The 14,862-nt window shown below is 45.7% G+C and overlaps 1 protein-coding gene across 1 annotated transcript in view; it reads right to left on the bottom strand.

Annotated features, from left to right (window-relative positions):
* RYR3 (ryanodine receptor 3) overlaps nt 1-14,862 on the bottom strand; it is a 626,037-nt gene that overhangs the window by 86,963 nt on the left and 524,212 nt on the right. Inside the window, exons 61-64 of the mRNA XM_066277226.1 lie at nt 13,891-13,940; nt 13,428-13,488; nt 10,800-11,038; nt 9,210-9,291 (exon numbers count right to left, since the gene is read on the bottom strand). Of these exons, the coding sequence (XP_066133323.1) occupies nt 9,210-9,291; nt 10,800-11,038; nt 13,428-13,488; nt 13,891-13,940 (432 nt within the window). The remainder of the gene's footprint in view (nt 1-9,209; nt 9,292-10,799; nt 11,039-13,427; nt 13,489-13,890; nt 13,941-14,862) is intronic.

Below are 14,862 nucleotides of genomic sequence, written 5' to 3'. Positions count from 1 at the left end.
TAGCGTTTATTCCTGAATATGGAGGCTCTGTCAATCAGAAGTTGCCCCCCGCCCCTTTAGCGAGAGGCACTAAAAAATATCACGCCTCTTGTCTTGGATCGCTGCACTGAGAGATATCTTATCAATTAGAGCCCTGTGGGTGTGCAGATTTCGTGGGTTAAGCTAATTTCAGTGATTGGATCCGCAGCTGTGTTCCAGAAAGTATTTCAGGCTGCCTGCGCGCCCCTCCCCCAACGCTTGATTGTTAGCTTGAATGGCTGGGTGAGGTGCCCCACCCACGCATAGAATCTCCCAAGTAGGAAGACCGCCCTGGCGCCTCTCCCGCTCGCCCCGCTGCTGGCGGCTGGGGCTCACCAGGCGCGTGGGATAATGGGGCACCCTGGGTGTGCGGCCCAGTGGGGCGCTCTGGGCTCATGGGACACCTAGGGCACGCACGCGGATGGGGTGCTCCGGGCACCGGTGGCTGGGGACTCTCATTCGCAGTGCGCGGGCCGCTGGGGACCCTGGCAGTGCTTGCTCTGCGACCGGACTGCGTGTGCCAGCGGCTGCTCGCCGTTCCGAGTGTGGGCTGACTCACCACAGGCGCACTCCCTCCGCGGCTTGAATGAACGTCCCTGCGGTAGTTAGCTTCCTCCACACCCTCGTCTCTCAGATTCAAGTGATAACAGTCCTTTCGCTTTCAGTTTGTGTGGAATCCGGAATGCTCCGAGGATAAATTTTTCTGTTTCTAGTTGATAAATTTATTGAGATTTTGGGGAGATCTGTCGGACGCGCTGCTCATGGCGCCATTTCCGTGACGTCACCCCAATTCACTTCTTAGTTAATGTCACAAACAACTTTGTCCTTCCATTGAAGATCTGACGGCTCCCCTCCCCCTCCCACTTTTCCCTCACATCCCAGTCCCAGTATGCCCAAGGGGCAGGGTGGCATCCTTTGGACAAAACTATTCCTGTGGGCCTTGTGCCTTCCTTCTGCCGGCTCCACCGGAGGCTGTGTCAGGGGCAGAAGGGGAGAGTGGCCTGCGGAGAGGGCCAACTCCAGGGCTGCTCTCCGGGAGCTCTGGCCACGGCTGCTTTGCTCTGAGCAGGCCGCAGGCCTGCTTCCCCACAGTGCATTCCTTCCACCACCTTTTCTTCTCAGTTATCTCCCTTCTTTGCTAAGCTTGAGAGGGTGGAAAAGTGCAAGGAGAGGCATCACGTTAACCTCAGACCCTCAGTGACAGCAGAGGTGAGGGCCTGTCTCCATCTAACACAAGGATCTACAAGAGGCTGCTGTTGGTCAAATAAGTTCATAAAAATTATATATATGTTTGCTCGCTTATAGTTTGCATTGGATGTGGGGGACAGGCTATAAGCAGTCAGGGTCCTTATAGCCTAAGGCTTAGTTTTAAGACTAAGTTTTTCCCCACACCCTTGACTGTTGCATGGTGTGGTGGTGCACTCTCATGAGGAATCCCATTATGCCTCAGAAAGTGACTTTGTATCAGAGACTTCCTTGTTTGTATATTGGATTAAAGGTTTTGGTTTCTACACTATAAAATGGGGCAGAGGAGCCCATGCAGGAGGACAGCAGAGAAAGGCCACGTGGAGAAGAAGAGAAGCAGCCAAGATAGTGGAGTGCTGAAGGAGAAGTCAGTTTGTGCAGAGTTTGTGCAGAGAAAGGGAGATGGGGAACAGAGGTGAATAAGGCTGGTGAGGTAGAAACCTTTGATTCTAGGAAACTTGGATAAGTCAGTGGCTTTGGGAGCCCTGAATAGAAAGGGAAGTGTTTTCCCACTATGTGTATTTCTTGCCCACCGGGTGCAAGCTAGGATTAAAGTGAATGGCCCACCAGTTCTTGGATCCATTGTTTGATTACCGTCTGTCTGAATCAAATGCGAACCTACATGGGCCAGGTGGCTGTGGTGGTGGCCGTGGCTACTGGCTTTACAGCTGCTTATTTTATTTTATTTTTTTCAGGCAATAGTCTCACCATTTTTACCAACCACAGTGGCCAATGTGGAGAAATACTGTATTTCCTTTCCTCAGTCTTGCCTTTTGAGGACGAGTAGGATATAAAGAACTAAATTGTGATGGGGAAAGAAATGTCATAGGGAGATCACTGAAGAAAAAAAAAGTCCTGGAGGAAAATCAGGGATGATAAAGAATATCAAATCTGAGAGCAAATTTCAGTTGGCCCAGGGAGGTGAACTTTGGAAACAGCTATTCTTGTGTTGTCTTAGTGCTAAATTGACCCATTATTCCTCTTTCTTTCACCAAAATTAAAGTCACTGTGAACATAAAAGGGGCCACATGCTGAATGTTGGTCACATAAATTTGTAAAATATGATCTTTTATGTTTGCTCACTTATAGTTTGCATTAGGGGCTAGGTAGGGTCTATGAAATTGCAAATTACCTTCCTGCTTGGGCAGGGCCACTGTTTTGCTAATGTCTGCTGGAGGAGATGTTTTCACAGCAGAAAGTTTTGAAGAGAAGGAGTAGAGGCAGGAAGAAGCCATGGTTGCAGAGTGAGAACAGAGAGAGAGAGAAGGTGTGCAGATGGGGAACCAGAGCTGAGGGGCTTTGCAAGCTCCGCTGAGACTGGTGAGGCCTTTGATTTTAGGAAAAACCAGAGAAGGTTCTCCTGGTTGTGGAACCGGGTAATGTGTCAGTAGCTTTGGGAACCCTGTGTGTTTGCTCGCTGGCTAGAGCGAGACTTTAATACAGGAATGGCCCACCATTTTTGGCTCCACTGTTTACTGTCTGCCTGAATCTAATGTGAATCTGCATGTGCGTGGCCCCTGCGGCCGCAACTGCTGGCCGTACACTGAACCTGACACGCTCAGGGAAAGCCTCCATGGTGACCTCACAGACTCGGACCTAAAGTGAACACACAGGTTGGTCTGAAATGGAAACTTTCTAACTAAAAGCAGTTTGTGGTGGGTCATCATGTCCTAGAGAGTTATTCTTTATGTGAATTAGGTCAAGGCTTGCTTTGAAGACTGTTGCCTTTTGCCTCTACAATAATGTACCTGATAACATGACTGAAATGTAGGGGTGATCTTTTTCTGCCCCCTCAGGGCAGGCGTTCTACCAGCGGAGCAACAAACCTCTTCACTGTTATTATTATCATGTTAATCAACTTACCTATCTTGTGCCCACCTGTGTAAGAGAAGTTTCAGCATATACACTTTTACTTTTTACCCTTTCCCAGAGATCTCCTCCCTTTGTCTTCTCCTGCTTCCCTAATCTATCACCAATTTCACATAACCCCCTTCCATCTTCCCCTTTGATTCTGATGTATAAAATAAGTTGTGAAACTGCCATTTTCCAGAGCATTTTCTCAATTCATTGAGACTTTGTTTCCTGGCAATTGTCAACAGATTCACTCAAATAAACTAATAAAAATTCTTATAGGTTTGGAAGGTTTTTTTTATGTTGACATCATGTAAAGCCAGTAGCCACGGCCACCACCACAGCCCCCTGGCCCATGCAGGTTCGCATTTGATTCGGACAGATGGTAATCAAACAATGGATCCAAGAACTGGTGGGCTATTAGCTTTAATTCTAGCTTGTACCTGGTGGGCAAGAAATACACACAGTGGGAAAACACTTCCCTTTCCATTTAGGGCTCCCAAAGCCACTGACTCATCCGAGTTTCCTAGAATCAAAGTTTCTACCTCACCAGCCTTATTCACCTCTGTTCCTCATCTCCTTCTCTCTGCACAAACTGGCTTCTCCTTCTGCATTCTGCCATCTTGGCTGCTTCTCCTCTCCTCCACGTGGCCTTTCTCTGCTCGCCTCTCCCTGCTCTCCTAGAACGTAATTACTCCTCCCCCGAACAATGTGATCTCTCTTCCTTTTAAAACAGTGGTAGGCAACCTGGTCCCTACCGCCCACTAGTGGGTGTTCCAGCTTTCATGGTGGGTGGTAGCGGAGCAACCAAAGTATAAATAAAAAGATAGATTTAACTATAGTAAGTTATTTTATAACGATTTATTCTGCCAAACTTAGCGAAAATCTGACATAAAGTACTTGGTAAGTAATTATTATTATATGCTTTAACTTGCTGTAACTCTGCCTCATAAACTTTATAAAGTAAAGTTACTTCCCTACTTTATAAATCACCATTACTGTGGAACCGGTGGGTGGTTAGAAAATTTTACTACTAACAGAGATACAAAAGTGGGCAGTAGGTATAAAAAGGTTGACTACCCCTGTTTTAAAACCTTTTGGCGTGAAAGCCCTACCTCAACACACATTAATATAATCACGCCCATCTCAAGCAAGAAGGGCAGCTAATATTATCACCTGGGCCACAGGCTTCCACGTGGGCAGCACCATCTTTAACAAAGTGAGCATAAAATATTTTATCTGCCTAACACATCACAATCTCATAAAAGTGGATTCCTAGAAAGTCCCATACAAAGGTAATCCTTGGGACAAAAGCCAGTTTTCAAGTGCTGCACTGACTCGAAGGACACACATGTCCCTGCCCTCCCTGATATTAATTACTAAGAGACCTGAGTCTCTACATGCTGACAACAGGACATTTTCCAATCTGGAGCACACAGTGCTGCGAATTAACCCCTGCGCCAAGTTAGATCAACAACAATTTTCCTGGCTTCTCCAGTAAAGTTCTATGCAAATAAAGCTCAGAAGTCTGCCAATTAATGCTCCTGGCTGTGAAATACCAGGGTGAAGGACCCTGGCCTGTAGGCCCCAGAAGACTGAGCTGGGCCAAGGCCTGCTGCTAGAATGCTTCTCTGGTCATTAGTGTGCCCCAGGGGGCAGTGTGGGTGTGGACCAATCTGAGCAAGGGCTACACAAACAGCTCCATAGCAACCGAAGGATTTCCTTGAAGAGTTCATCACTAGCTATGGAAACTTTTTTTCTCCGATTGTCAGTTCTTATTGTCTACTACGGTATTTTTCATGGATAGTACTTGGTCAGTGCTGACAGACTAAAGAGAGCTCAATTTGTGTTTCAGTTTTTGTTACTTCCTAAGTCAATCTCTTAATTTTATTTCCATAGATCGGTATCTTGTTTCTCAAATGTCTATTGCCAGGGACACAGGAAGAGACAAAGTCATCTTAGCAATAATAATTATGCCTTGCACATATCTGGGGATTTGCAATTTTGAAAGTTCCTTCACAGATACTCCAGAGGATGCTAAGGAGGGAAAGCAACATGTGGCGGCAGGGCAGAAAGTGGGTGTGAAGCCAGTGGCCACGGCCACCATCACAGCCGCCTGGCCTATGCCAGTTCGCATTGGATACGGACAGACGGTAATGAAACAATGGAGCCAAGAACTGGTGGGCCATCACCTTTAATCCTAGCTTGTACCGGTGGGCAAGTAAAAACACACACTGGGTTCCAAAACCCACTCATTCAATGCTCACAAAGCTACTAACTTATCCGAGTTTCCTAGAATCAAAGGTTTCTAGCTTACCAGCCTTATTCACCTCTGTTCCCCATCTCCTTCTCTCTGTGCAAACTCTGCACAAACTGGCTTCTCCTTTAGCATTCCACCATCTTGGCTGCTTCCCCTGGCCTCTTCCACGTGACCTTTCTCTGCTCTCCTTTCTCTGCTCTCTCCTTTAATGCTAATCTCAGGAACTGAGAGAGCAAGCTCCTGGTCTGCCCCACTTTATAGTGTAGAAACCAAAACCTTTTATCCAATATACAAACAAGGAAGTCTCTGATACAAAGTCACTTATCTGAGGCATAATGGGATTCCTCATGAGAGTTGCACTACTCCACATCAAAAAGGGTGGGAAAGGCTTAGTCCCAAAACCAAGCCCCAGGCTACAAGGATCCTGCCTGCCCACAGCCCGCCCCAAACACACATTAATATAATCACGCCCATCCCAAGCAAGAAGCGCAACCAATACCATCACCTGGGCGACGGCTTCCATGTGGGCAGCATCATCTTTAACAAGGTGAGCACAATATATTTTATCTGCCCAACAGTGGGGGTTGGGGTGGGGTGGGGTATGGCACAGGGTACTAGGAAGCAGTCTCAGAAGGTCAGGGAGAGCGTGCAATATTTGATCGGAAACACTTGGTCAAAAGGGGGCAGGGAGAGAAGGGGGAAAGAGATCTCTAAAGTACATCTTAATCTCACAATACAAAAGAAAACAAACAAAAGCCATTAATAGTGGCAGCATCACAACTCTAGGATTTGAAATCATTAACTAACAGATGGACAACAGAAGCAGCCTAGATCTAGGGGCTTCTTCCAGCTTGACTTGTACCAACACGGGAGTGTAAGACACAGGCACTGCTATTCACAATGCAGTGGAGAGCAGACAGTAATAAAACCGGGATGAATATATGAATAAAGTATTAAAAGTCAGATGAAGAGCAATCTTTTTCGGGTCTGACAGTTCAGAGTTGACCTTTCTTTGACCTTTGTTTCCTAAGAGAATAATGCATAAGCTTTTCAAAAAAAATATACAAAGAAACATACACACATAGAAAATATGAGAATAAGCCCTGGTCAGTTTGCTCAGTGGATAGAATGTTGGCCCAGTGTGCAGACGTCCCAGGTTGGATTCCCAGTCAGGGCACACATGAGCAGCAACCATCTGCTTCTGTCTCCCTCCATCTCCCCCTTCCTCTCTCCTCCCTTCTCAGCCAGTGGCTCAATTGGTTCAAGCATTGGCCCCGGGCATTGGGAAAGCTCAGCTGATTTTAGCATTGACACCAGATGGGGGTTGCTGGGTGGATCCTGGTTGGGGTCCATGTGGGAGTCTGTTTTCCTATCTCCCTTCCTCTGACTTAAAAATAAAATAAAATATGAGAATAAGACATTGAAAAAATATTCACAAATGCTTATTGGAAGAAATGAATGAAAGACACTTTCCCTGAGTGACATTTTTAAACAATTCCCATCAAATGAAAAATTTTATTTATTTATTTGCTTATTTATTTATTTTTTTCTTCTTTTCCAAGTGAGAGGAGGGAAGAGAGAGACAGACTCCCGCATGTGCCCTGATTAGGATCCACTCGGCAACACCCATCTGGGGCCGATGCTCTGCCTATCTGGGGCCCATGCTTGCAACCAACCTATTTTTAGCACCTAAGGCAGAGGCTCCACAGGGCCATTCTCAGTGTCCAGGGCCAAATCATGCTCGAATCAATTAAGCCATGGCTCAGGAGAGGAGGAGAGAGAGAGAGAGCGAGAGAGAAGGGGGAAGAGGAGGGGTAGAGAAGCAGATGGGTGCTTCTTCTGTGTGCCTTGACTGGGAATTGAACCCAGGACATCCACGCTGGTCCAATGCTCTACCGTTGAGCCAACTGGCCAGGACTCAAAAGGAAAATTTTAAATGAATTCCTTTCTTGATTTCGGTATAAAATGTGGTTAAAACTTTTGTTTGCCCAGATCCTAATCTGAAATGACAAAAGTATCCCTATTTTATGTAAAACAATAATAAATACTGTGCAGCTATAAGGAATTAAAATCATAATCAAAATAAAGGAGTCATTAGTTTCTTAAACTCTAGAAGTTAGATGGAAGCTGTGATTATGAAGACACAGACATTTGGTTGCTAGTACTTGATTTCAAGTCCTTTAGTTCTTGAAGGAACTAGTCTTTTTTTGCATTTTTGAGAAGTTGCAATTAGAATTTATATTTTGTATGTTTTCATGTGAAATAAGGATTTAGCCTTGTTTTGTTTGAAAAAGGCATAAACTGAGGAGACACATAGAGCACAGATACCAAGGGATGTTTAGATTAAGTAATTTTAAGCACAGATTGAATTACTTTCAGTTTCCTCATTTGAAAAAGCAAAAAAAAAAAAAAAAAAAAAAAGAAGTCTCCCAGGGATAAGACCAAGTCCAGAGCTTGGTTAATTCTATGTTTATACTTCTGATCTTCTCTTTATACTTAAACAGAATAATACAACACATGGCATTTGATGGTGAAAAGCAGGGTCACAAAGGCATCCATGGCTCCAGGCAGATTAGAGAGCAAAGCTAAAACCCAAGCACCTCAGTAAATCAGTTTGTTCAGATTCAAGAATATTGAATAGCATTTCTGCTACCAAAGTGTGGCCTCGTTTAAAACTATATCTAATCTGACAGCCAAGAATGGTCACAGTCCAGGATTGTATCACAGAAAAACTCATTAAACACTAAAGCAACTGCCTCACGTCCCTTGAGCTTCTCAGCAAGCTTTAACCACAGGAACCCTGGAAGCTATTTGGAAGCTGTGACTATGAAGAAACAGGCACTTCTTAGACATTTTTTTGTGACTAGCAAATAATTTTTTAGCTTGGCTATATTGCTCCTCCAGCCACATACATTTACCAGCTATCTCCATGGAAGTCACAAATCTTAATAACATCATTACATTTTTTTTTCCCAAGTGAGAGGAGGAGAGATAGTAAGACAGACTCTTTTTTTTTTTTTTCATTTTTCCGAAGCTGGAAATGGGGAGGCAGTCAGACAGACTCCCGCATGCACCCGACCGGGATCCACCTGGCATGCCCACCAGGGGGCGATGCTCTGCCCATCTGGGGCATTGCTCTGCTGAATCCAGAGCCATTCTAGCACCTGAGGCAGAGGCCACAGAGCATCCTCAGTGCCCGGGCCATCTTTGCTCCAATGGAGCCTCGGCTGCGGGAGGGGAAAAGAGAGACAGAGAGGAAGGAGAGGGGGAAGGGTGGAGAAGCAGATGGGGCCTCTCCTGTGTGCCCTGGCTGGGAATCGAACCCGGGACTCCCGCATGCCAGGCCGACACTCTACCGCTGAGCCAACCAGCCAGGGTAAGACAGACTCTTGCATGCACCCTGACCAGGATCCACCCAGCAACCCCCATCTGGGGCCAATGCTCAGACCAACCGAGCTATCCTCAGCACCTGGGGTTGAAGCTCAGATCAATTGAGCCACTGGCTGTGGGAAGGGAAGAGAGAGAGAAAGAGGAGAGGGAGAGGAAGAGAAAGAGGAGAGCGATGGGGAGAGAAGCAGATGGTCACTTCTCATGTGTGCCCTGACTGGGAATTGAATCGAGGACATCTGCATGCCGGGCTGATGCTCCATCCACTGAGCCATCAGCCAGGGCCTATACTTCTTAATATTGCTGTAAACATGTCATAACCTAGGCTCAAAGTCACCATCCCATGTCAGGGGATGCATTTTGATTTTGCTGGATTGGCAAGATAGTATTATTAAGTAACATTTTTTTCTGAGCCTGAATGTGTTAGCCTCTTCTGTTCACTAATTACCTTTCAACATAGATGTTCTTTCCGGTCCCAAGGGAGTAGAGGCTGCACAGTATGTGGTAACATGAAATCTGCACATCACCCACTGAAAACAACAAAACAAGAGCTGTCATTACTGTGCGTCAATCACAGCTCTCCACCTCCTGCACACAGACAGGGTCTACCAACAGAAAAAATGTGTTGGCATTGCGCAAGAGCCAAAGAGACATTCCTCTCCCTCTCCTCCTTCTCCCCACCCATCTCACATAGACCACTGCTACCCAGGCGCTAGCTGCTGAACTGGGAGAGAAAACATTGACAGAAAAACAACCTCCAGGGAGCCACCCCAGTTTTTTCGTGGGGCTTATGTAGGGGGAATCACAAAGAAGCATTTGACCAATGAATCGTTCCAAATGGGATTGTTTTTCTCACTAGAGGGAGAACTGTAGTCAAATATTATACAGATGAACATTTTCTCGCATTGAAAGGAAGAATGTAAGAAATCTGAAGTTTGAATGAGCCTTTTGTTCATTTCCTAGGAAGATATGTACACTGTCCCTACCTCTTTAGAGATAGAGAAAAATTCCTCATGTTCACCTGTCCCAAGTTCTCCGAGGAAAGCTTTTCAAAAAGCAATTCAATCAGATTGTGAATTTTGCCATGTTTCCTAAGGGAAAGGCATGTTCCATGTAGAAACTCAAAAAGTTTATGTGCAGGCTGCGTGTCACTGTTAATGTCTAGAACTCATAGCAATGCTGGGACTAATTTACCCCAATGAGAGCTAATTTAAATTTTTATTTTTTAAGAAGGAGGTGTGATATTTCCATGATATAAAATAATGAGTTTAGATGTTCTCCCCACTGTTCCCCCAACCCCATGGAAATAACTGATTTCCTGTTGTTCAGGGATATGGAGGATATAGCCTTAGCTATTGACAACCAGTTAAATTAAGTTAAATCATGTGCCAACATTTAAAGCAGCTGTTTTCAACCTGTGGGTCGCGACCCCGACAGGCTTTAGGCGACCCCTGTGTTTTGGTCGTTCGACCCCTGCTGGGGTCGCGACCCACAGGTTGAGAACCGCTGATTTAAAGTGTGAAACTAAAACTTGGTGGCAGAATATCTGCATGAGGGGTCTGTATGTGGTACCAAATGCAAACTGAAATAAAACCAACTGCCTATGGTCTTCTGAAGGCTCAATAAGGAAATATTAGTGGCTTTCCTTTGCTCCTGGTAGTCAATGAATAAAATAGGGATCTTAACAAGAAAATCAGCATTTGAAAAACCCTGGGAGCAATCCTATACCTCCTGCTGGATTACTCAAATAATCTGTTCAAATTAAATAGGAACACAAAGGCTGGGATCTAAACGAGAGGGTGGACAATTCTGGTCCTGAATAATAGTGAAAAAAGATGAAATATTATTTACTCAAACATAGGGATTTCTTCCCTTCCAAGAATCTACTACTTGATTGTTAAATCTAAGAAGAAAAAAAGTGCAGAATGATTCTCTCTCTCCTCCTTCCTCAAGGTCAGCCTCAGCGACTGGACTGATCCACACACGTGCTGCCTGTGGCCATGTGCATGTACATCCACACACTCAGCAGTCGACTCACAGAGTAAATCCACTCCGAACTGGTGCTGTGCGACATGCTCAAAGATGGATGTCAGGATGGGAAGCAGGGCCACAGTGGTGTAGTTGATATTCTGAGAGACGCCTTTAATCTGCGTTCTGGAATGGGTAAACTTCCCGTGCTTCAGGTTTTCCGAAGTCTTCTCTAAGTCTTCCGCAGCGTTTTCAAAGAATGCTCGCAACCCCGCCTTCACCAGCTCTGAGCCCGACTTCATGACAGTCCTGCAAGCAAACAACGTTCAACACCAGAAACGTAATCCGGACCTTTGGCCAACCCCCTTCTTCTTGGGGACTTGCAGTGCAAGCGGGGCAGACATCTGACACTCCAGGCACCTACCAAGGGGAGAAATGAAGAGGGGTGTATGGTGTCCAGGAGAAACCTGGACCTCACAGTCCCCAAGGGGACTGAAGACTGGATGGTGTGCTCAGTTTGAGGGAATTTGCATTCAACTCCTCAGGGAACATAGAGGATGATTTAGAATGAAACTGACACTGCCACCTGCTGTTCAGGTCGCAGCTGGCTACATACTTCTGCAGGTATCTGATTAAAAGGAGGGTGAGGGGAGTTTTTCTTGCAGCTCACCATGTGATAAGCAACTTTTATAAAGCCTAGTGAGAAATATTAGCTCTCCCACGATGCAGGACCTCTTAGAGAGAACAAAGGAACTTACATTTCTATTGGCCTGCAGGGATGTCCTCACTTGGAGAAGGAAAAGGGGAAGGGAAAAGGACAGTCACCCCCTTATAAAACAGACAGCTTGGTCAGCTCACTGACAAAACCATGCAGGCATGAAGATTAGTTATGGATATCTGAGGCTTGCCCTCAAAGCTATTTTATAAAACTTAGAATTGAAACAAAGCCTACAAGTCATCTATATTTTCTGTATTTCTACATCATATTCACAGGAGTATACGGGCTTGCTACAAGGTTAGTTGCTATTTTAACTATAGCATTTTCATGATCACCCAACCAACCAGAAAAATGAAAATTAGGGAGTCAAGCCAGCGAGGGTTTCTCCTGTCCTGTAAGTATTCCTGAGCCATCATCTGTCATCGTCCTCACTTTCTAGTTACGGGTTTTCTCAGGTAGGATGACCAAACACATGGACTTACATGTTTTAAAAAAGGATGGACTTTCTCTCAAGGCATTCCACGTTTCTGGGAGAAAAGTTCCCTTGTCTCAATTTCCAGGAATTTCAGGCCCCTGAGAGGCTTTGTTCTGATCCTGCAAACTTTGAGCTGTGCTAATATTTCTACAATGTGTTTATTTCTCTTGAAAATCTGAAAATCCTCTTTAATTACCCTTAATTTTTTTTCTTTGGGGGGGGGCTGTAAACGTTGTTTGTAGTGGATTTTCATCTTCTGGCCAATCTTTTAGGTTGGTGCCTCTCTTCTGCATTTGGGATGCATGTCCTCCTCTTAACTGTGACATGAGCCCTACATATGTGTGCTAAAGAGAGCTGTCAGTTCCTTTCACTGCCTCTCTCCCTCCCTCTCTCTCTCTCTCTTTTAAATCTCATCAAAGATATAATATTTAGCTTGAGAAGGTGGTGGTGCAGTGGATAGAGCATGGACCTGGGACACTAAGGACCCAGATTCAAAACCCCGAGGTTACTGGCTTGAGCACAGGCTCATCTGGCTTGAGCGTGGGTTTCCAACTGGAACATAGGATTATTGACATGACCCCATGGTTGTTGGCTTAAGCCCAAAGGTCGCTGGCTTGAAGCCCAAGGTCACTAACTTCAGCCCAAAGGTGGCTGGCTTGAAGCCCAAGGTCGCTGGCTTGAGCCCAAGGTCACTGGCTTGAGCAAGGGGATCACTGGCTTGGCCGAAGCCCCCTGGTCAAGGCACATATGAAAAGCAATCAATAAACAACTAAAGTGACATAATTACAAGTTGATGCCTCTCATCTGTCTCCCTTCCTGTCTGTCTATCTCTGTCTCTCTTGCTAAAAAAAAAAAAAAAAAAAAGATAAAATATTTATATTATCAGAATATAGCAATGTGTAGAGGGTATTATATAGAGTGGGACACTTGAAACCATGTCAACACACAATAAATATAAAAAGTATTTATATTACCAGAATATATATCTATTTTAAATCTTCCTTTCCCCTTCATCCATCTTTCCTACCAGATCCTCAGGCCCTGGGCTCCAACCCTGCCTCTGACCCTTTGGTCACCACATTTCCCCGCATTTCCTTCCTGGGCCGTTCTGACTCTGGCTCCCCGCCCCCAGGATGCTCAGGCCCTGCCCCGTCAGGCAGCTCTCGCTTCATTTGTGGAGAACTAGGCACACAGTGGTGCTCTGCCACATCATATATTTTATCTTCTGAAAGATGAACTTCTCAGTAAGAGAAGACAAAAAGGCTCAAGTGCTCAGTGGTCAGTGTTCAGCACACACCAGGTGGTGGCTCATTGTCACATGAACTGAGAGACAAAGAGTGTTAACGCCAGGGCGGGAGCCATCTTTCCCTGCCTCCCCTCTCCCTGCAGCAACTGCAGAGAAGGTGCACAGCTTCTCATCAGGACAAGCCATGTGAGAAGATAGGGCTAGAGAGGGCTAGAGAGGGTGTCTTGAGAAACTACTGGGTAGAACTGGGCAGACTTACCTTGTGTCAAGTGTCTGAGCTAAGATGTGAAGACAGCTCACCATTGTGGTAGAATCACTCCCTAGAATCAAAAAAATATCCAGTGACTCCTCAAACCACTCAGTCCATTTCTCAAACATAATCTTCACAATACACACAAAGCACAGCCCAGCATAATTAACCACTGGCACCAAGTGCTGGGCCTGTGTTCAGGGACAATGCGTTCATCTGTGGCCCCGACATCTGCTTTATGATGTATGATGGAGGCAGAGCTGAAAACATTCATTGGTGTGGAGAATCTGAGCTGTTAAGGGGATAGGGAGGTCATTTATCATACTTCAGACCAATTTTCTATGGCCAATTAAGATGACACCCTAGTCCTCAGGCTCAGGATGTCTGCGGAAGCCACAAATAGAGGCAAAATGCGAGTTCAGGGTAACTAGAGGGAGAGGCGCGGCCTTCAGCAATCCCTCTTTTCACTCACCAAAGAGGGAAATCCTGTGCCGAACAAGAGCAGCGAGTTTGCAGAACAGGCTGAAGCAGAGAAGAGTGTGAGTCAGAGAGGCACAGAGATTCAAGGATTAATCTGTCCCTCCCCTGGCGCCCATGCTGTAAAACAGAGCACTAGAAGGTTGCTCTAGGAAGATACACTGAGTTCTTCTCAGACAGTCCTCTGGACCACACTGGGAAGACATGTGGTTCTCGCAGGCTGGTCAGAGAATCATGAAAGGTACCTTGCTGCTGCTCCAACCTTACAGAAAACAATCCTGCAACAGTTAAGAGTATTTTGCAGCGAGCCGGTTCTTGTAAATGACCCCTTGCTGTATTCAGATGTTCATTCGTATTGACATTCAGGAATAAAAGAGAATTCTGGAAGGGAACATTTTTTTTTTTCTATTGTTACAGCAGCACTTACTGGGGTATGAGACCTTCACTGGGAGACGGGCAAAGCAGACGGGGTTGGGGAGAAAGTTAATGGCTCAGGTTTGGACAATTCTGTGTTGAGCCAAAAAGTACCACATTGCTTTTCTTCGTCATCTCCCATTCATCGATGGGGTTGCTGTCCCGGCTGTGTCCTCGGAGTCCAGGAAAGCCTGTGTGCTATGCTCTTGTGCCTTCTGCCCCTACTCCATGCTTTCTGCCCATATTTTCTGCTGTGGAACCTCTTGGAAGTCCAGCTGTGCCTTACTATTGAACTTTCCGAGGTGCCTAACAGAGGGCCTTATGTAATTAGAAAAGAGCCCATAAATGTTTCTGAACATGCTACTGATGGACCCTGTCTAGGCACGAGGCCATCACAGGACCTTTGTTATCCACGCTCTTGGGAGGGCAGTCCAGAACTCAGACATTACTCGCCCCTAGCACAACTAGACAAGAAGCAGGTGACCCCTTCAGAAAGTAGTGCTTGCTAGTGGACAGGAAGAGGGAAGATTGAATAAAAACACTTGGTTCAGGC

Source organism: Saccopteryx bilineata, chromosome 4, assembly GCF_036850765.1.
Source record: "Saccopteryx bilineata isolate mSacBil1 chromosome 4, mSacBil1_pri_phased_curated, whole genome shotgun sequence".
Lineage (NCBI taxonomy): Eukaryota > Metazoa > Chordata > Mammalia > Chiroptera > Emballonuridae > Saccopteryx > Saccopteryx bilineata.
This window is presented reverse-complemented; position numbering and strand designations above follow the sequence as displayed.